Source organism: Melanostigma gelatinosum, assembly GCF_949748355.1.
Source record: "Melanostigma gelatinosum genome assembly, chromosome: 8".
In the NCBI taxonomy this organism is placed as follows: domain Eukaryota; kingdom Metazoa; phylum Chordata; class Actinopteri; order Perciformes; family Zoarcidae; genus Melanostigma; species Melanostigma gelatinosum.
This window is the reverse complement of record NC_136641.1, coordinates 5,880,890-5,902,775: the sequence shown is the minus strand read 5'-3', so window position 1 is coordinate 5,902,775 and position 21,886 is coordinate 5,880,890. Positions and strand designations below refer to the sequence as shown.

General features: G+C 44.4%; 3 protein-coding genes across 13 annotated transcripts; 2 read left to right on the top strand and 1 right to left on the bottom strand.

Moving 5' to 3' along the window:
• The first annotated feature begins 635 nt into the window (after nt 1–635).
• On the top strand, nt 636–15,680 carry csde1 (cold shock domain containing E1, RNA-binding). 11 transcript variants are annotated; one of them, XM_079273765.1, is made up of 22 exons: nt 636–707; nt 3,316–4,061; nt 6,304–6,492; nt 7,138–7,336; nt 7,434–7,543; nt 8,139–8,225; nt 9,099–9,196; nt 9,281–9,362; nt 9,561–9,689; nt 9,795–9,920; nt 10,051–10,266; nt 10,386–10,526; nt 10,639–10,803; nt 11,210–11,281; nt 12,041–12,148; nt 12,285–12,463; nt 12,572–12,684; nt 12,784–12,903; nt 12,993–13,171; nt 13,291–13,454; nt 13,803–13,935; nt 14,108–15,680. In XM_079273765.1, the coding sequence occupies exons 3-22, from the start codon at nt 6,334–6,336 to the stop codon at nt 14,153–14,155; spliced, it is 2,628 nt and encodes an 875-aa protein (XP_079129891.1). In that variant the 5' UTR covers nt 636–707; nt 3,316–4,061; nt 6,304–6,333; the 3' UTR covers nt 14,156–15,680. The 11 variants fall into 11 exon arrangements, with proteins under 11 accessions (XP_079129891.1, XP_079129889.1, XP_079129886.1 ...); XM_079273763.1 differs by having other exon boundaries at nt 10,386–10,556; XM_079273760.1 differs by having other exon boundaries at nt 7,434–7,600.
• A 600-nt stretch (nt 15,681–16,280) lies between these two features.
• Nucleotides 16,281–18,963, top strand: LOC306780627 (cold shock domain-containing protein E1-like). Its single transcript, XM_079273062.1, has 4 exons — nt 16,281–16,456; nt 16,576–16,739; nt 17,088–17,220; nt 17,393–18,963. The coding sequence occupies exons 1-4, from the start codon at nt 16,313–16,315 to the stop codon at nt 17,438–17,440; spliced, it is 489 nt and encodes a 162-aa protein (XP_079129188.1). The 5' UTR covers nt 16,281–16,312; the 3' UTR covers nt 17,441–18,963.
• A 485-nt stretch (nt 18,964–19,448) lies between these two features.
• On the bottom strand, nt 19,449–20,916 carry rassf11 (Ras association domain family member 11; the record flags this gene model as incomplete). The annotated part of the gene is made up of 2 exons (XM_079272966.1): nt 19,449–20,731; nt 20,814–20,916. The coding sequence occupies 2 exons, from the start codon at nt 20,914–20,916 to the stop codon at nt 19,449–19,451; spliced, it is 1,386 nt and encodes a 461-aa protein (XP_079129092.1).
• Nucleotides 20,917–21,886: the final 970 nt, after the last annotated feature.

Genomic DNA, 21,886 nt, shown 5'->3' with positions numbered 1-21,886 from the left:
GTGAAATGGTGAGAGTCCTATCTGGAGAGGACTTAAAGGAAAAGAAACTGAGCCTTTCAAATCATAAAAATAGATTCTGTGTTTCAAATATTCCTATTGAAATCGCACAGGCATATCTAACAAATAACTAATCATGGTCTGTCATTATTGGATCATCTATACGTTCTTGCCACAGAGAACTTCCATGAAACAGAGTGTTTTCTTTTACTTGCTGTTTTATTAAACTTTCCAATTTTTCCTATGTTGTTGGATGTTTGAATGTTATTCAAATCTATTTGATTTCAGCTATTTAAGAGTTTAAAGTCATCATCAAAGGGGTGAATAATTGAAATGAGATGTATCGCGGCCTCAAATAACAGATTGGAGTGACAAAAAGTGCCCGATGGTACACTGTAACATTTCCCAATCGATGTAATTATTGAACACCCCCCAACCTGCAACGTGTGGCCTCAGAAACTCTATTTCCAGTGACACGGCTCGTTTATATCTTCTTTCTAGCCCAGTTTGATCAAATGCCTAGTCCTGGACATTTCGGAACCGCAATCGGGGTTATTCATCAGCAGCTCCGCGGCAGTGGCCCCTCTCACCTCTCAGGCTCTTTGGACGTCCTCACGTTGTCAAATATCGCGATAACTGCCTCCCTAATCACTACGTAATGTGCCGTGCTGCTTCTAGCGGCGCTGGTGACAGTGCTGAAAGCTGTTGGGGTGAGTTTTTATTAATTATTCTGTTTTATGGAACATTTCAAACATTCGTTTAAGTTGTGTCAGTAAGACATTTATGTTTTTTGTCCAGTGGATCTTCCAAATTGAACGGGTTATCCAGCTTTTAGTCATACGCAGAGCTCGGGCCTGGGTGGGGGCAGCCGTGTTTCTCCTCCCCATAAATCACCACACACAAGGACCGAGCTAGCTAACCGCTGTTAGCCACCTAGCATTGTGAACGGCCTCGCGGACATGTTCATGAGACGCATAAACCACTATATATCTAAAAACGTGTAACATTACAAAAGAGGCACCACCTTAGTGAAGAGGATGTGTTAAACATCAGTGACAGACGCGGTAATCGAACATAATCGAGTGCGATCCTTCGCCATAGTTTCTTTGTTGTTCAATCCTCGTGCCGTAAGCTTGCCGTTATCTCTGTGCATGTACAGAATAAACTCTGTTACCGTTAATTAACACTACGGACAATGCATTTATACCGTGATGAGCTAGTTATACGTTTACATGGCCCTTGTGATGACTAAAATCAGTGTTTATGGTCCCGTCTGTGCTTCGGCGTCACTTCAGTATCGACCGTTCTCAACTATAACTTGTCTGTTACATCACATTTCTATCAAAATACCCGTTGTTGGAGGGAAGAGCACCGCGTTACCCAGATCTACAGAATATATGTTTATTTAAATACATGAATTATTTGTTAAAACACGGGTGTTGAATTGTTTTTGCAAGCCTCAAATATGGTTCTACGAAGTGTAACGTTAAACATTTCAGAATAAACTACAAACTATTGAACACTGAGTTATTTTTGGTGGAGCTTTGTATGCTTGTCTCGGGGCACAATAATAACACAATTGTGTTATTTTACTTTCCGCTAACTTTATGCTGAGAGTCCAAGGTATGCCACGTACTCGTGATGATACCCCAAAAACGCCAGATGAGCTAACTTGTGGCTTAATGACAATGTCGCAGTTGATTAATTTACATGTAAAAGTCGGAAACGCCCGGGGTATAACTGCTGTTTATGACGTTAGCGGGATGCTAATCTGTCTGGTTGTTTGTCCACGCAAGGTCATTAAGATTATGTGATCTTTGTTTTATTTGTCTTACTTGACTGTCACCGTGTGCGTTAGTTTGACTAGCAAGCGGTAAAATGGCGAGACGCGGTCAGTCTTCGATTGTTCAGGCACATCGTTTATAGTTTGACGTGTTGGACATTAAGCTAGCTTAGATGTGACGTTTCTCGATAGCGTTTCGTGCTGCAACGTGTTGGACACGGCCATGTTGGCAGCTCCAGCTGAGTATGGCGGAGTGCTCGGAAGTCACATGGCTGGTACTGTCAGGGCGGTTGTTGTTCGGGCCCAGACCGGGGCTGCTAACGTGAGCGAGACCGGAGACGTTATCGTGGGTTATTAGCCCCTTCGTTGTGACTGTGGCCGTCTGTACGGTCCCTACTCTTTTTAATGATTACCGAAATCAACCGTATCCGTATTCCTCGTGCTCATTAGAAAGTGCTGACGGCCAATCGGTACCGGTTGTTTAGTGGGTGGACTGTTTGTCTCTTCTGTTACTGCGTCACCAAAAGCTATGAGGAAAAAAAGCGAGCAGAGGAACCATCTCCCCCAAGGTTGTTTTCACTGAACAGTCGTCCATATTCGCTGCTCATAACCTTTAACCCACTTAACCAATCCATCATGTGATAACTGACTTCTTTATTTGTGCTATCACTGCGTTGTATGGCTTTAGTCCCACTGGGTCTAGTTTTCACCCAAGCCGTGTAAACACTAACAAAACACAAACGGTGCTTTGCTTGTTAGTCCCGATATGACATTTAGATATAAATATCAAGGAGGCACCTTTTTAGCAATAGAAAAGGTCCCTTTTCTCCCATTGGGAGTCCTATTTACGCAGTTTTACAACATTTTATTTGTACTTTTTGGGAAGTTTGTGAGATGGGAGCCATTACAACACAGTCACGGCAGAATATATAGATATATATCATGTCCTCGCTTGGCTCACCCAGCTTGTTTTCAAAGCTGTGTATTTAGGTCAACAACACTGTGCTCTAACTAACTCCTTGTCGAACAAAATTGAACAAAATTCATACAACACGGTACACACACACAAATGTAATTCATCTTGGTTGGTTGGTGGGCCTCAGCTGCACACTGAACATAATAAGTGTGCAAAACAGTTGTGAGATGAGTTTTCAAAAAACAAATGGAGGGCCCTGGTCAGAAATGGTGCCATAAATATCATGGCCTGAACTGAAAGGTATGCACAAACTGACTCGTTGATCCACAGCTCCCGCTTGCTAGTCAGCTAGCCGGCATTGTGGTCTAGAGGCAACTAAGAAAAACATTTTTATTATTCCTATGAGTCTGGGGGCAAATAATCTAGTAGTCTTAAAAATATCTTCAAGCCACTGGTCCTCATTGTTTTTTCATTTGTAGTTGGACACTTGGAGTCCTCTGGACTTTTGTCTTTTGCGTTAACCGTAAGAGTTTGATCTGTGAAGTTGTTGTTAATCAACAAAGCAACGTGGAAATTCTGCTCAGCTAACCAAATGTGCTTTCCCCCCCCCCCCCAACAGTATGAAGTGAAACGGAACTGAATTTTTGTACCATCCGCAACTGCTTCAAGTTCAGATCACCACAAGGAAACCGAAGACAAACCTTCCCGAAAACAAGCAAAAGTTGCAACACAGAAGACTCATAGAAAAACAACGGATCACTTCAAGGGTTTGAAAAAAACAAAACACACGAAGAAGCAACCAAATCCTGAAACGACCAAAGAAGACGCACATCAGCCCAATTGAAACCTCGAAGAGAAGCAATCCTGCGCCCAAGCATATTCTGAGAAGACTTAACTGATCTGAAACCAGAAGTTTGTGCCTACTCAACAGCTTTGACAAAGCACACGTCCCAACGCTGCTCCTAGCCCTCCTCATCCTCACCACACCACCGACTCACCACCGGGGTGTGGAGTGGGCTGCTATCTGCTAGTTTTATTTTCTCCCCCATAGTTTCTTCCCCCTATCTCTCCCCTTCTCTCTACTCCTCTCACTGTTTTCACTGTCATTTTTTTCCAAAGCAGTGTTATTGCACCTGCATTTGCCTTTTTTTTTTTTTTTTTTTTTTTTTTTTTTTGGCGGCGCTAGATTTCGCCCCCTTTCTTTCGCTTTATGCAACCATCTAGAACTTGTGCCAGAAACCTGTAACGTGTGTGTGTGTGCGTGTGTGTGTGTGTGTTCGTTCAACTGTGTGCGTGAGGAGATCTGCCGGAACTGCCTAGTCAACGAGAGCCTGAGAATTACAAGATTCAAGACGACGAATAAAGGTGGGTCTGAGTTTGGTGTTCCCTTCATAACATAATAGGACTCATGTTAACAATTATACTTTTTAAGTTGTTTAGTCAACTTATGATTTAATTTGTCATGTTTTGAATGATCCCCCCCCCCCCACACACACACACACACATGCACTGTATGCTGAAAATATTTCCCTGTAAAGGGTTTAAGAGTTGAGAGAAAAAATTGTAAGCGCAAGTTTGGTGGAATTGGTAAATTCCCACTTTGTGCGCATTACCTTAATATACAGATTGGGAACAACTGAATTCTGATTTTAGTTGGGCCAGCTGTGCTCATTTTTGGCAGCAATGCTGAGCTTGTTTTCTGTTCTTTTGTCACTGAACCCGAATAACAGAGCGCTTGTCCACTTTTGTCAAAGTCGGACGTTGTTGTAGCAAACAAGCACGCGTGCTGCTATTTTTACAATTGCTTTTTATCTAAACTATCTGGATTTGTGGCCTCAACAATTATAGTTTGGGGTTCTCAATGTTCAAATGGATACACTGGTTGGCACACAGTCAACCACAGACAGATTTCTCATTCGAGTGTGATTTGTAATAAGAGTTGAGAGTTTGATAAGTCAGTGACCTCTACATTGCTATTTGCTCGAGATGGTTGGACTGAACCACCACCTCCAAACAGTTGAACTGTTTTTTTTTTTGATTTAGTGTGACAATTATTTTACTGCCTGCCCACACCCCTTTTTTTTTTTTTTTTTTTTTTTTTCCCCCAACTCCTCCCTGGGGGATAAAAGCCCACAGCTATTTTCTTTTTTGTTTTGTTTGTGACACTTGGCACACTGGCTGACCTATCTGCCTTACCCGTTATGTTTGTGCCTCTCTTCACCCTTGCAGACATCCAGCGGTGTATCATTGGGTGGTTACATTAAAAAGAAAAAATAGAGCTTAACAGCAAAGCAAAAACAAACAAACAAGAAATCAAGTTCAGCAAGTGCTCAAGCAAGTTCGGGCCGAGTTTATGGGAAAATATGGGCAGCCCCTGGAAAGGCTTTCTTGAGTTTACCTTGCCTGCGTCGCCACCCACCGCGTTCGTTAGCGCTGACCTGAGCAGCACCTCCCCCGTCGGACTCAGCCTGTCGCCATATGGCCGATCCGTAAGTTCCACCTTCCCACCTCCTTTTCTACGTGCCCCACCCCATCGAGCACCCATCCACCCACCTTGCCCTGCATCTCTGCTGTGAATGGCCGAACCCCCTCCATCCTTTTCCGGGCTCCAGAGACTAGCCTCTTGTCAGCTGTATTGTTGCAGGGTGAGGGGTGATCTGCTGGTTCAGACAGTAGAAATCTGGTCCTTGTCACGAGGCCTGAAGAGCCTTTTTTTTTGCGTCACAACGGTAGAGGGCGAGTCTGGCTAGTTAAAGACAAATAAATGAAATGGGCACTTACCCATCAGAATTGAACTATGGGTTTTTAAATCACTGTACGGGCATCCAAACCAAATGCTCAGGCATGAGACCTGTGTACTCCGGCCTTTTTAATGTCCTGTGTTTCAGGGCATTGCAGCGTGAAAGACCTCCATATTCTTCTGTCTTCTGTTAGGCCCTGTACTGCCCTACTCTTAACAGAAGAGGCTGCTCTTGGGACCCCCCCCATGACCCATAACCCATCACCAACTCTATCCACTGTAGACGCACCTCTGTTTGTCCCCTCATTTGTATTTTCCGTTCCTCCATCTTTCAGTAGTTTTACTTCACTCGACCTTTAGTTCCATTCACTGCACTCCACTCGAACCTCTTCACCGTAACTGGCTGTGCAAAGATCTTTTTCTTTTTTTTTTTTTTCTTTTTTTTTTTAGTCTGCCTTCTCTGTTGAGTCCTCCTGTCTGAATACGCTAGCATTTTCAACTGCTGGTTCGTGCCATCGATGGATGCCGGTAAATGTGAGACGGTCTCTGTTGCGTAGACGTTTTTCTTCCGGCTTGGTGTTTTGATGTCAGGATTAGAGTATTGGTGGTTGTGATGAGCTTGAATATACTAAAATGGCATCTGAGAAGTCGTCGTGTAGTATATTGCGATATGTATACACGTCGGGCCTCCAATAGTTGGTACTGGTGGTTGTCTGAAATGACGTCAGATCAGCGAGGTCAAGCGGAAGTATTTCATAACATGATGGTGGATAACGACTATTTTTTGCGTACTAACTGAACCACTTGTGACATCTGGAGAAGCGTGTGGCGATGCTCCTTGTGAAAGCTGTTGCCTCCTCCCAACAGCATATCCAAGTCCTATCCCCAGTGACAGAAATGGAGAGGGGCTCCTCCGAACCCCCGGTGGCTCGCAACACTGACTCCACCCAGTCTACTTCCGCTGATCCCGTGCCCATCCCCCGCTCCTCCTCAGTCTCTTGCCACCCCCACCCAGGAAGTAAAAAACACAAGCGGACCCCCTTGTATCAGAGATCAGTAAGAGGGCATGTCCGGCGGTGCCCGCACTGACTTTTAACGGCTCCGTGCGCTGCCGTTGTGTCGTGTGACTTTTGCTAACAGCATGGTTTGTAGTTGCGTGGAGAGGTTAACCAGGGTGTTTTGGCAGCTTTTTATTGACGCTCCGGTATGATCACTGGTTGGTTGGTAGAGGACAGGTGAGCAGTTTTTGAACGTCTTGTCTGTCTAACCAGAGTTGCATGAAATGCTTCGTTGGTGATTTGGCCCTAAAATCACATGACGTGTTGAGTGAACTTTAAGTGCATGGCACTTGTAACAGAACCAGGAAGTTCCATGCAGTTTGTTGTTTTCCAGTGAATGGTATAAATTATTCTGAAATTCAATCTAGGCGTTAAGAATGTGTGCTCCCCTCTGGTGATGGCCAGATAGACTCAGATGTAGCTTTCCTATTGCTTTCCCCCCCTCCCCACTTCCTCTTGAAGTTTGCTTTACCTGCATGTCTGAAGTGTTTATTTTTTATTTAATTTTTTAAGGTTTGCATCAAGCACTGCATTAAACTGCAAACTACTTTTTATTTTTTTTTATTTTATTTTATTTTATTTTTTTTAATTGTTTGTCTGCTTCATGTTGATGTTAACACTTGCTTCTCCTCTCCCCACCCAGATGAGTTTTGACCCAGGCATGCTCCATAGCAATGGGCACACTGCCTATGCCAACGGCACGGGGCCCGGCATCCGAGAGACTGGTGTGGTGGAGAAGCTCCTGACATCGTACGGGTTCATCCAGTGCTCCGAACGTCAGGCCCGTCTCTTCTTCCACTGCTCCCAGTACAATGGCAACCTGCAGGAGCTTAAAATAGGAGGTGAGAGGCCTTGGACTTGTGACATAATGATAAATGCCTAACTTGAAATGAAAATGTGCTATAGTGTCTGTTTTCTCTCCTGCTTCTCTGTCCCCAGATGATGTAGAGTTTGAGGTATCCTCTGACAGGCGCACTGGCAAGCCCATAGCAGTGAAGTTGCTAAAGATAAAGCCGGAGGTGCTGCCAGAGGAGCGCATCTCGGGCCAGGTGGGGCCAGACGTGCACGCCTATCCCTTTACTGTGCTGCATGGTTATATTCATCCAGTTAAGGAACACCATTTTATTTTTGGTTCTGTCGTTGTCTGTCAATTGAACATTTATACGGCCCATTGTGTTTTGTTTTGTTTTCTCCGGCTAGGGGATGTCGTTAAATTAGATCCCCCGCCTCCTAATGCAGCATTTAAACTTAAAGAACAACCTATCACATCAAGAGTTACAACACATTTGGATTGCAAATTGGCTTTTTGTGCTGATATGCATATTTGCAGGAGGTGCTGAATATCTAGAGAACATTTATAGTTTAGCGATCAATGTAACTGCCCACTGGGTGTTTTTAATTATAGATGTTAATTCTCACAGCAACTAGTATTACCGTAGTCAGTCTCTCAAACAGATCTTACATGGTCAGGTCTTTTTAAAGATTAGAAATGCACACACATATGTCTACCTGTTACTTTGAAATTCAGCCATTTCATCCATCACAACTATTTTTAGTCGGGCTTTGCAAATTCAATGGATATCCAACCTACAGCTGGCAACGCAGTGCGCTAACTGCCTCCGTGTGTCATTTCCTCCTCTGCAGGTCGTCTCGTCTATCCCGGTGCACTTGGACGGAAAGTCGGCGCCCGGCCAGGTGCCCACTGGCAGCGTGTGTTATGAAAGAAACGGGGTAAGTGGCACGGGCTACAGCAGTGGGGCTTCCGCGATTAGTCGGCGCTATCGATGACGTTTTCGGCGAAGATCTTTTATAGCGACACTATCGTGAAAAAACAACTTGGGAGCGGTTGTGCTGCCTTGTAGCGAAATGCTAGTCTAGCGTTTTTTATTACCTACAAGGTTGAGTGTACTGTAAGAATATAGGGAGCATATTTTAGATACTCTTCTTATAATATCTTGAAGAATTCAGGGTCAACGTATTTAGTTTAGTGCTGCATTACACAGTGGCATGGCCTCCGGTTTGTCAAAAATAACGTGAACTTAAATTAAATATGCTGTTCAAATTTATTTGTCCGGAGGAAAATAATTAGTTTCGATTGAATGACTAATCTGTGAAAAAGTTGACGGATGAACGTACATAAAATGAAGCGTTACTGGCAGCTCTATGCAGCAGCATGCTTGGTCAATGGAATGTTAATGGAAGTCAAAAGTCATCCTTTCCCCCTTGAGGATTTGAAGAACCTGAGTGACTTGTTCCACGCTTTGCTTGGTTTTGCTGAATGCCTTCTTGCACCTGCCTCCATGTTGCTATGACGTGTGTCTACATGGACATGAATACGCTGTTTGTGTGTATACATGCAACAGTAACTCTCGCTTTCTTTAGGAGTACTCCAGCTAGCATATGAGTATTGCTCATAAACGGGGAAGTGGTGTTTACGCGCTGAAACGCATGATTGACATGCTCCAAAAACGTAATGCGGTTGCAGGCCTGGTGCACATTTGATCAGGGACAAGATGTTTCTTTTGAACTCCTTGAACGTGAAATAGTTTTCTGGTTAAAAGTTGCGTCCCGAACCCTTTTTAACTCCGCTGTGACGTTCCACAGGAAGTGTTCTACCTTACCTACTCCCCTGATGACGTGGAGGGAAACCTCCACCTGGACACAGGCGACAAAGTCAGCTTTTACATGGATACCAACAAGCAGTAAGTCCTCCCGCTGCGTCGGTGTCTCCTCAATGATTCCCCGCTTACGCTCCATTTTTACATTTAACCTTTCTCGCATTTCAGCACCGGTGCAGTCAGCGCTCGTAATATTCAACTTGTGAAGAAAAAGCAAATGAGGTGCCAGGGTGTGGTGTGTGCTACAAAGGTAAGGGCCGCTAACCATTACATGGACCTGTCCTGTTATGCAGATTAGACATAGTACGGCTCCATCTTTGTGATTAGTGACTTTGTAAAAACACAACTAAACTTTGGTCCCATGAAGTAATCCTCTGTGCTGTTGAGGGCAGGTATACATTTTTCGTGTCGATGTACCTGTTATGTTGAACCACGCGTTGTTTTTCAGGAGGCCTTTGGGTTCATCGAGCGGGCCGACGTGGTGAAGGAGATCTTCTTCCACTACAGCGAGTTCAAGGGTGATCTTGAGGCTCTGCAGGCTGGAGACGACGTCGAGTTCACCATCAAGGACAGAAACGTAGGCGTGGTCGAGATCACGAGATCCCCCCCCCCCCTCACTCTCTGATGACCTCTGAGTGTGTACATGTACAGTCGTTCACGTTTCCTGTTCTCTTGGCTGTAGGGTAAAGAGGTGGCCACCGAAGTGAGGCTGCTCCCCCAGGGGACGGTGATCTTCGAGGACATCAGCATCGAGCAGTTCGAGGGCACCGTCGTCAAAGTCATCCCCAAGGTCCCCACCAAAAACCAGGCAAGGAGATCACAAGTCCTGCTCGTCGTTGACCGATGCGTTGGAGGCGTCTTTAGCTGTAGAGGCGAGCATTGAACCCGTGAGCCGCCAACCAGCAATGTGAAATCTGTCCTTGCTGCTTCCTCCGCAGAACGACCCCCTACCGGGCCGCATCAGTTCCCGCATTGGCTTCAACGACAAGGAGCTGCCGTTCGGCGAGAAGGACACAAAGTCCAAGGTGACCCTTCTGGAGGGAGACCACATACAGTTCAACATCTCCACCGACCGCAGAGACAAGCTGGAGAGGGCCACCAACATCGACATCTTCCCCGACACCTTCGACTTCACCAAGGAGACCCGTGAAATGGTGATTAGAGAAAAACAAATGTATCGATTATTATATAATGTAGTGCATTGTTGTCGAGATGTCATTGGAAGGGGGCGTCCACATTCTTTGAACTGAAGCGAATGCCTCTCTTCTTCCAGGGCGTGATCGCGGCTATTCGCGACGGCTTTGGCTTCATCAAGTGCGTCGATCGGGACGCCAGGATGTTCTTCCACTTCAGTGAAGTCCTGGAGGAAAGCCAGCTGCACATCTCAGATGAAGTGGAGTTCACTGTTGTGCCCGTAGGTCCTGTTTATAAGCTTTTCACAAAAGTATGTATTCTGTCTCATTACTTAATCGGGCACTATTTGGGTTGTTAATTGCAAGCTAAGTCAAATGTTCCGATGTCCCCAGGACATGCTGTCGGCTCAGAGGAACCACGCGGTGCGCATCAAGAAGCTGCCCAAGGGCTCCGTGTCCTTCCATACCCAGTCTGAGCAGCGCTTCATGGGTGTGGTGGAGAAGGAGGTTGTGGGAACCAACACCAAGAACGCCAGTCCCACCAAGACCAAGGAAAAGGTACCAGAATGCACAATTTAAGACAATCATTATGATACGTGAGAACAAACTCAGTGCATTTAAAGAAAACAATAGCCTCATCGTCCTTCACGTCGTCCCGCTTTCCAATTTCTGTTTTAGTTCTAATTTTCCTCTTTTCTTTCTCGTCCAATGGTCCTTCATGCTCCTTGTTGGTTTAGAAAAAAGACAAGGTAGGACTGAGATGTTGTGCATGAAGCCACATGATTAAAGTCTCAAGTCTCTAAGCAAATGTCTTCAGACTTAAACCAACAGTCTGTGCATTTCACTAACATTTAGTCTAAGAAATCACTACTTAATTCCTAGACTTGGAACAGTTGACAAACAGTGCAGCAAGTGTAATGTTGCCTTGTTGTCTAACGGGTGTCTGTTTCTCTTATTTCTCAAGGCTAAAGTTGGAGAGAAGGTTGGTCTTTGCAGGCTTCTGGCACGCCCATTGCCTCCTTTAGTTGACAGCATGGTATTTGATCCCCAATTAACCCTTAGAAACATGCACTCAAACTTTGTTACACTGATTCAGTGTGGCTGCACAATTAATGATGAAACGGTGGTCCCAATCTCTAGTACGTTTTTGGGAACAGTCTGTTGCTTGCTTGTTGATAAGCGGCATCATTTATTAAACTTCTTCTCCCGTCTCTTACTCTGTGGTCGTGTTTTATTTTGGGGTTTTTTTCAAATTGTTTACGCAATTGAAATTAAGACATTTTTGCACTCAAAACAATTATACTTGTTGGTTGCAGCATAATCAAAACAACGGATTAAGAAGCATAAAATGGTCTGCTCAATTTTCCGCGATCAATCAGCCTGGCAAGCTTAATTTGTACTCTCGTGATGATGCCACTAAATTGCATGCCGCGATTGGTTCAGTCAATTACCGCGAATAACCGAGGGGAGAATATATTATGCGAAGACTGCAGACGTGTTCCCAGTGAAACGGCCATACTGACGGGTGATTACGCGGCCCTGCGTAGCATAGCGGGCCGTAACTTGGATCTGTCGCAGTAGACTCGGCCAGCGCTAACCAACTTTGCTGCTCCAGAATCTCACGAGCTTGTGTGGGCTGTCTGCACACCATCTTCTAATACACTACACACCTTTTAAATCATCCGACTGAATCGTCTGCGACACGGAAGCGGGTGTAGCGTTGGTGAGCCTTGGGCCAGCTGGATGCGGCGTTTTTAATGATGCTCATTATGCAATTTGTTGCCCCTCTCTGTAGGAGGCTGAGGAAGGAGTGATTGCATATGAAGACTGCGGAGTGAAGCTCACGGTGCCGTACCATAACAAGGACCTAGAGGGAGGAGGATACCCTCAGGTCGGAGACAAGGTATACAGTGACACTATACCCGGTTACTTTGTGTGAGATACAACGGAGGCTGTAAAAATACAATGTACAACTCCAGTGGTGCTTTCGATTCTTCAAACTCCCCCGTTTGTGACTTATTAACATGTTTGTCCTCTAGGTGGAGTTCTCCATCAACGAAGTGAAGCGCACTGGCCTGCAGAGCGCAGTGTCCATTAGGGTCCTCAACCGCAATGCCTCCAACGCCAAGAGACTGCTCGGATTTGTCGCCACGCTGAAGGACAACTTTGGCTTCATTGAGACGGCAAATCACGACCAGGAGATTTTCTTTCACTACAGGTAGAGGCTTCAGTTTCGGATGGGTTGGTCGCCATTCTACTGAACAGCATACTTTCACTGCCGCTTCAAGTCTCGGTGTATAAAAGCTGTTCTTTTTTCTCCCCGCAGTGAAATGTGTGGGGACTTGGAGAACTTGGAGCTGGGCGACACAGTGGAGTACACTCTCTCTAAGGGAAAAGGAAACAAAGTCAGTGCTGAGAAGGTTACCAAAGTGGCTGCAGGTATGAAGGGGGTTTGATTGGAATACGTCTCATTTGTTGGTGGGAGTGTCTACAAATGAATATATGAGGTATGTGAAATCCACTGTTCTCCACTTTTAGTGAACGGCATTAGCGAGGACGTCGGTGCGACGGTGACGATGGGGAAGGTCATCCGGCCCTTGCGCAGTGTGGACCCCTCCCAGACGGAATACCAAGGGCTGATTGAAGTCACAGAGGAAGGTTGGTGTCACTTGTAGACCACTTAAAGCACAGTGTTTTCTTGGGTTGGAATAAGATGTCACCCCTCCTCCCTTCTGGATTGTTTTAAGGTGCACCTAAAGGCCAGAATTATCCCTTTGGAATCATGGGTATGTCAAACAAGGCCGATTGCCTGCAGAAAGGAGAACTTGTGAAGTTCCATGTTTGCACAGTAGCCCAAACGGGACAGAAGATGGCCTGTAACGTGGTCCCTCAGCGCAGAGCCATGGTGGAGTGTGTCAAAGACCAGGTAGGTTTCATTGGAGCTCATCACATCACGTGTATCACAAACCTCCAGTGTTGAAGTAACCGTGACTACAGCACAGGGTATGCTCCGGTAAAGTACTTGTTGTCTCCCCCCCCCGCCAGTTTGGCTTCATCACATATGAAGTCGGTGAGAGCAAGAAGCTGTTCTTCCATGTAAAAGAGGTGCAAGACGGCCTAGAGCTCCAGACCGGGGATGAGGTGGAGTTCTCCGTCGTCCTCAATCAACGCACAGGAAAATGTAGTGCCTGCAACGTGCGCCGAGTCAGGTGAGAGCGCCACAACCTGGATTTGGTTCGTCATTATAATTGGCCTTCTGGCCGAGCTCGTCTGCGACATTCAGTATATTTGGCAACATTTTCAAGCGACACAAATAAGGCTTTGGTTTTAGTATATATACATTATTTTTATATTTTGCTCTAATTTTACTGTTTTACCACGATCAATTCATTCAGCGTTGTATTTTATTTATTCTTGGTCGCTTTAGTCTCTTTGCTTTCTCGCCATTTCCATCTTGTTTTTGTGGTGTCCATCCTTTTTATAAAGCACTTTGAATTGCATTAGATTTGTTTTGAAATATACTGATTCAAATAAAACGTGATTGATTGACGTTACAGCGAGGGGCCTAAACTGGTGGCGACTCCTCGTCCGGATCGACTGGTGAACCGGTTGAAGAGCATCACCCTGGACGACGCCAGCGCCCCTCGCCTGGTGATCGTGAGACAGCCCCGTGGTCCCGACAATTCAAAGGTACTGCTGCATCTGCGCTATCGCCGCATTGCTGTGGCCCCGTTTTCAAATGCCACTTCAACTCATTTTTGTGTCAAATAATGTAAATGCAAAGTTGTTGAGAAAATTCCGTAAATGCGTCTGCATTTATGCAAACTGCAGTGTTAACGCACACCCCTCCTCTTCTTCACAGGGCTTTAATTTGGAGCGCAAGACCCGCCAGCCCGGCGTCATTGACTGAGCAATACACAGCCCCGCCCTGTTTGCCATTGGTGGGATGCTGTCCCAACGTGTGACGGCAGGGGATAAGGGAAATGTGATTTGACACATGCTTGCACACACAGACTCGCGCACACACACACGGTAATCGGCATGTGTAATCTTTGTCCCCATCGGTACCTGCAAGGGAACTTTTTCTCATTCCACAGTTCCCTGTCTCCCATGTATGATGTACTTGATACAGAGTTCCATGCTGCAGTGTAAATGGGGTCTTCGGGTGTGTGTGAGTGTGTGTGTGTGTGCGCACGTGTGTGTAATGTATTCTAGAAGTAATTATAGTGTGTACCGGAGGTATTTGTGTCTGAGGGTCTCGTCTCTCCAAATCAGAGTGACTGTGGCTGTCTACGTCTCGATCTTTTGAATCTGCTTTTGTTTTTGTTTTCTGGAATTCTGCACCTGTTATCTGTCCAGTACTTTGCCTGGTAGCGTCTCATGTCTTTATGCATCTGCTCTGGGGTTTATTTTCTCTGTCTTTCTCTCTCTCCCACATTTTTGCTCCTTTACCTATGGAAACTTCAAATGGTTTTATTGTCAGGTTTCCACTATTGTATGCTTTCCTACAAGACTCATAAAGCAAAGCAAAAGTTCCCTCCATAAGGAGGATCATATTTCTCATGTGCGAGCTTAAACTGAAGATTCTTCTCTGCTCGTTTTTTTGAGCAGTTTTTAAAACGCTTTATTGAAGAGCTGAAGTGAAAGCATGGTGTGTGTGTGTGTGTGTGGTGTGTGTGTGTGAGAGAACGTCAATGTAGTTGATCTGATGGGATTTACGTTGACAAACTGGAGCCTTTAGAAACCTTTTTGGTATTCACATGCTCCACCTAAGCAATTTTTCCCAGGTGCAGAATTCCTTGTGGCATCTTATCTCTGCAGTTATTTTATACAGTTTTTTTTTTTGCACATTTCTTTTTTTTTTCTTCATTGAAAGTCAATCTGCTAATATTGAATTAAGAATAAGGTGCCTCAAAACTACAAGCAAAATAATAATAAAAAAAAAAGAATAAACAAAAAATTTGATGTATCTTCTGTTCTCAGCCAACCGCCAAAACACTCAGAACAATCTAAGGGGGGCTTTCTTTTCTAGTATAAATAATACTGATATGCATCCCAAACCCGTGGGTTGAACTATACTGTATGTAATGTGTGCTTTTTTTTTCTTTTTCTTTTTTTTTTTTTTCTTTCTTGCGCTTAATGAAAGTTCAATGAAATATTCAGATATAAAAAAACAAATTTAAGTTAAAGAATTGAGTAAAGTATTAGAAATTCAGTAGAAAAAATAAGGGAGAAAACAAGCATTAAGAATCGGGTTACAAGTTATGGAGGCTGGAGACGTGGTGGGGGTGCTCTCGTGCCTCTGCACATTAAGTTACTGTCAAAAAAATTTATTTTGGAGATCATGGTTTCGTTTGAACCACGAACAGAGGTTCTCATGTACTTTTGTTAATGGTCTTGAATGAAACAATTGAATTAAAGTTTTATGAAAATCACATGCTGTTTTGTAATAGTCTTATTTCACTGAATAAAAAAGAGAAAAACGTCACGCATTAAGTAGCTCTGAAAACGTTTTATTATGTTGACCGATACACTCCAGAAATGTGTTGGTGAAAACAAAAAGAGAGCAGTTCAAATCATTTTCCCTCATTTTGGACAGAATTCCCAAAATGCAAAGATGAAGCGGCCTCCTTGAAGCTTTGGTTTTCCCTCTCAGTAAGAGTAACATGCAGGCTACAATATATTCCATAATTCAGAACTGATATATTGATATATTTTCTTTTTTTCTTTTATGGAAGCACTTCCTGTTAGAGGGCAGCAGTGTTAAATAATTTAATGAATCATAAACATTACATGATTTAACCACTAGAGGGCAGCAGTGTTACACCATTTAATGAATCATAGTTTACGCTACCACATATAATTGGTGTGCAGTGAAGCATCCCTAATACTCACTGACTTCATGTCTGTTAATGTGATTCTAGACCTTGGTACGGCCCAGATAGATGGTGAGCTTGTAGACCACTTAAAGCACAGTGTTTTCTTGGGTTGGAATAAGATGTCACCCCTCCTCCCTTCTGGATTGTTTTAAGGTGCACCTAAAGGCCAGAATTATCCCTTTGGAATCATGGGTATGTCAAACAAGGCCGATTGCCTGCAGAAAGGAGAACTTGTGAAGTTCCATGTTTGCACAGTAGCCCAAACGGGACAGAAGATGGCCTGTAACGTGGTCCCTCAGCGCAGAGCCATGGTGGAGTGTGTCAAAGACCAGGTAGGTTTCATTGGAGCTCATCACATCACGTGTATCACAAACCTCCAGTGTTGAAGTAACCGTGACTACAGCACAGGGTATGCTCCGGTAAAGTACTTGTTGTCTCCCCCCCCCGCCAGTTTGGCTTCATCACATATGAAGTCGGTGAGAGCAAGAAGCTGTTCTTCCATGTAAAAGAGGTGCAAGACGGCCTAGAGCTCCAGACCGGGGATGAGGTGGAGTTCTCCGTCGTCCTCAATCAACGCACAGGAAAATGTAGTGCCTGCAACGTGCGCCGAGTCAGGTGAGAGCGCCACAACCTGGATTTGGTTCGTCATTATAATTGGCCTTCTGGCCGAGCTCGTCTGCGACATTCAGTATATTTGGCAACATTTTCAAGCGACACAAATAAGGCTTTGGTTTTAGTATATATACATTATTTTTATATTTTGCTCTAATTTTACTGTTTTACCACGATCAATTCATTCAGCGTTGTATTTTATTTATTCTTGGTCGCTTTAGTCTCTTTGCTTTCTCGCCATTTCCATCTTGTTTTTGTGGTGTCCATCCTTTTTATAAAGCACTTTGAATTGCATTAGATTTGTTTTGAAATATACTGATTCAAATAAAACGTGATTGATTGACGTTACAGCGAGGGGCCTAAACTGGTGGCGACTCCTCGTCCGGATCGACTGGTGAACCGGTTGAAGAGCATCACCCTGGACGACGCCAGCGCCCCTCGCCTGGTGATCGTGAGACAGCCCCGTGGTCCCGACAATTCAAAGGTACTGCTGCATCTGCGCTATCGCCGCATTGCTGTGGCCCCGTTTTCAAATGCCACTTCAACTCATTTTTGTGTCAAATAATGTAAATGCAAAGTTGTTGAGAAAATTCCGTAAATGCGTCTGCATTTATGCAAACTGCAGTGTTAACGCACACCCCTCCTCTTCTTCACAGGGCTTTAATTTGGAGCGCAAGACCCGCCAGCCCGGCGTCATTGACTGAGCAATACACAGCCCCGCCCTGTTTGCCATTGGTGGGATGCTGTCCCAACGTGTGACGGCAGGGGATAAGGGAAATGTGATTTGACACATGCTTGCACACACAGACTCGCGCACACACACACGGTAATCGGCATGTGTAATCTTTGTCCCCATCGGTACCTGCAAGGGAACTTTTTCTCATTCCACAGTTCCCTGTCTCCCATGTATGATGTACTTGATACAGAGTTCCATGCTGCAGTGTAAATGGGGTCTTCGGGTGTGTGTGAGTGTGTGTGTGTGTGCGCACGTGTGTGTAATGTATTCTAGAAGTAATTATAGTGTGTACCGGAGGTATTTGTGTCTGAGGGTCTCGTCTCTCCAAATCAGAGTGACTGTGGCTGTCTACGTCTCGATCTTTTGAATCTGCTTTTGTTTTTTTTCTGGAATTCTGCACCTGTTATCTGTCCAGTACTTTGCCTGGTAGCGTCTCATGTCTTTATGCATCTGCTCTGGGGTTTATTTTCTCTGTCTTTCTCTCTCTCCCACATTTTTGCTCCTTTACCTATGGAAACTTCAAATGGTTTTATTGTCAGGTTTCCACTATTGTATGCTTTCCTACAAGACTCATAAAGCAAAGCAAAAGTTCCCTCCATAAGGAGGATCATATTTCTCATGTGCGAGCTTAAACTGAAGATTCTTCTCTGCTCGTTTTTTTGAGCAGTTTTTAAAACGCTTTATTGAAGAGCTGAAGTGAAAGCATGGTGTGTGTGTGTGTGTGTGGTGTGTGTGTGTGAGAGAACGTCAATGTAGTTGATCTGATGGGATTTACGTTGACAAACTGGAGCCTTTAGAAACCTTTTTGGTATTCACATGCTCCACCTAAGCAATTTTTCCCAGGTGCAGAATTCCTTGTGGCATCTTATCTCTGCAGTTATTTTATACAGTTTTTTTTTTTGCACATTTCTTTTTTTTTTCTTCATTGAAAGTCAATCTGCTAATATTGAATTAAGAATAAGGTGCCTCAAAACTACAAGCAAAATAATAATAAAAAAAAAAGAATAAACAAAAAATTTGATGTATCTTCTGTTCTCAGCCAACCGCCAAAACACTCAGAACAATCTAAGGGGGGCTTTCTTTTCTAGTATAAATAATACTGATATGCATCCCAAACCCGTGGGTTGAACTATACTGTATGTAATGTGTGCTTTTTTTTTCTTTTTCTTTTTTTTTTTTTTCTTTCTTGCGCTTAATGAAAGTTCAATGAAATATTCAGATATAAAAAAACAAATTTAAGTTAAAGAATTGAGTAAAGTATTAGAAATTCAGTAGAAAAAATAAGGGAGAAAACAAGCATTAAGAATCGGGTTACAAGTTATGGAGGCTGGAGACGTGGTGGGGGTGCTCTCGTGCCTCTGCACATTAAGTTACTGTCAAAAAAATTTATTTTGGAGATCATGGTTTCGTTTGAACCACGAACAGAGGTTCTCATGTACTTTTGTTAATGGTCTTGAATGAAACAATTGAATTAAAGTTTTATGAAAATCACATGCTGTTTTGTAATAGTCTTATTTCACTGAATAAAAAAGAGAAAAACGTCACGCATTAAGTAGCTCTGAAAACGTTTTATTATGTTGACCGATACACTCCAGAAATGTGTTGGTGAAAACAAAAAGAGAGCAGTTCAAATCATTTTCCCTCATTTTGGACAGAATTCCCAAAATGCAAAGATGAAGCGGCCTCCTTGAAGCTTTGGTTTTCCCTCTCAGTAAGAGTAACATGCAGGCTACAATATATTCCATAATTCAGAACTGATATATTGATATATTTTCTTTTTTTCTTTTATGGAAGCACTTCCTGTTAGAGGGCAGCAGTGTTAAATAATTTAATGAATCATAAACATTACATGATTTAACCACTAGAGGGCAGCAGTGTTACACCATTTAATGAATCATAGTTTACGCTACCACATATAATTGGTGTGCAGTGAAGCATCCCTAATACTCACTGACTTCATGTCTGTTAATGTGATTCTAGACCTTGGTACGGCCCAGATAGATGGTGAGCTCAGAGCGGTGAATCGCCGCCTTTTTAGTCTGCGATTGAGGGATTTGGGCCTGAGCCCAGAGTGTCCACCACTCCCTCAGCTCGGTGGGCCCCGTGGGCCGTCGCTCCTTTATCTGGCTGGGAGGAACTCGGGCGTGAGGAGGGTTCAAGTCCTCTCTGGGCGGGAACTTCCTGCTAACATCTACATCAGATTGCTGCCGATTCCGGTCCTCAGTTGGGAGAGCGGAAAGCTCCGTGGCAGCGTTTGCACCGGCTTTCGAGTCTTCTTGAACGGCGAAGAAATCCAGCCCCTGCATTTTGCGCTTGCAATCCTCCAGTTTGGCCTTGCACCCCGCAGCGTTTTCCCTCATCTCGACGAACTGGCGTTGCAAATCTTTCTCGTAGTCTTCCTCTGCCTTTAACTCGTTCTCCCAGAACTTGATCTGCTCCGTCTCCTCTTCAACCGTCCTCTGCTGGGCTTCCTGCTGATCTTTTTTAACCCCTTGTTTTTCCTCGAGCTCCAAAATCAGTCTGTCCGTGTTTGCTATCTGGATCTGCAAGTCCTGCAGACTGCTGAGTTGACGTATTATAGTTTCTCTGAGACCGTCTTTCGGTGTCTCATCGTTTGAACTGGACAAAACATTTGATTTAGCCTCTAAGCGTTTGCTTTCTTTCCCCCTCGTCTGACTTCCCATGCTGCAGGATGTTCGACGGTCAAAGTCTGACTTTAGACTTTTCTGACCCCTGACTTTGCTTTTGCTACTTTGACCTGAGTTACCTTCGTCAACAGTGAGAGAAACGCCCAAAGAGCTACGATCCTGTTTATCTGTCCTCTTACTGCTTTCCTTGTCACGGGCAGTACTATAGACCTTCCCTTTGCCCAGACTCTCCAGCCATTCCCAAGCCTCCTCCATGAGCGTCATTGACTTTCTTTTAGGCCTCTTCGGGTCCTCTTTTTTTTGCTGCTCGGCCTCTTGCCTTGAACAGGACAGCGGTGGCAAGCTTTGACGATGCAGTCCTAGTGAGCCGCTACACCGCCGCATTCTGGTCCCCGCGTCTTTTCTTCTCAATGGCGGGCAGGGCTGGTACCGGCCGACTTTTGCCCTGCTCATATCATCCCAGGCCGAGGGCCCCTTGTGGAGCAGTGTGAGCCGGACCTCCCTGGCCTGCTCGCCGTATTTCTCGAGAGTCTCCAGAAGGCATTCGTTGGGGGCCATGCAGCGCTCAAAGTCTTTAAATTTCTCCTGTAACGTGTAGCGCCCGGGTTGACCTGCAGAGAAGGACGACACTGTGGTTGTCAGCATGCCAGAACATAAATCCTTTTTAATACGCAGAGCCACGGATATACATACCCAAGGCTTGAGCCAACGCTATGACCACGTCTTGACATGTGGTTTCCTCTGTAACGCCACACACCACGCGTGGGAGACCGTCCACCAACACCTTCACTTCCATTGAGCCCAATCTGTCATTTGAACAAGGACATTGAAGTTCAGTCGATGTGTGGCACATTGTGCGGGACACTTGTTCTATGTTAGTGTAAGTGACGGAGACAGCGATACAACCCCCGATAACATTCACCGTTATCTGTCTGGCCATCATGCGTTGGTCGAGCTTGAGGGCAGTTTAAAGCATTTTTCTGGATGACTACAGTGACTGTGTCCCCATAATACAGACACGAAATGAACAGAAAATAAACTTTTAATGTCTTTTAAAAGGAAATATTAAAAGCACCTACCTTTTATTGATGTTTGTCCTGTGTGTACAGATGCTTGGACCTCTCTGCTCTGGGGGAACGGTCTGGTCGGGAGGAACTCTCGAGCAATTAAGAGCAATTAGAATTGCTGAAGTCACCTACCACTGGAGGTCGGCTTATGATCCCACCCATCTTGCATGGTTTTTTTTTGTTTTTGCTCGAAGAAACACAGTAAAATTGAATTACACTGTTTCTATACAACTGTGTGACAGAGAGAGGCTTTTTTATTCTCAGTGTGAAGCTGTATGAAGTAAATCTTCATTGTCCTGTTATTCAGGCAAATTTCACCACTTGAGTCTTGTTTTGCAGTCCATGTTTACACCCCCCCCCCCCCCCCAAGTGTGTGTGTGTGTGTGTCCAGTGACTTCTAAAATTTGCTCTTTTTTTTGATGGCTGTACAAATAGAGAAGTCATAAAGTCAGCAAACTCACTCAATGCTGTCAGTTGTGCAGCAATATCTATCTAATATCTATCTAACACAAGCTAACGTTATCCACCATGAGCATCATGTGAAGCTGTAGCTGCAAAGTGTACTGTGTTTCATTTCCAATGAGAATTAATATCTAATTTATTTTTTTTATTTAAAAGTTTCACAGTTTTGCTTTAAACCAGCTATAATTTATCAGACAGTGTTGTGATTCCATCTCTCTCTCTCTCTCTCTCTCTCTC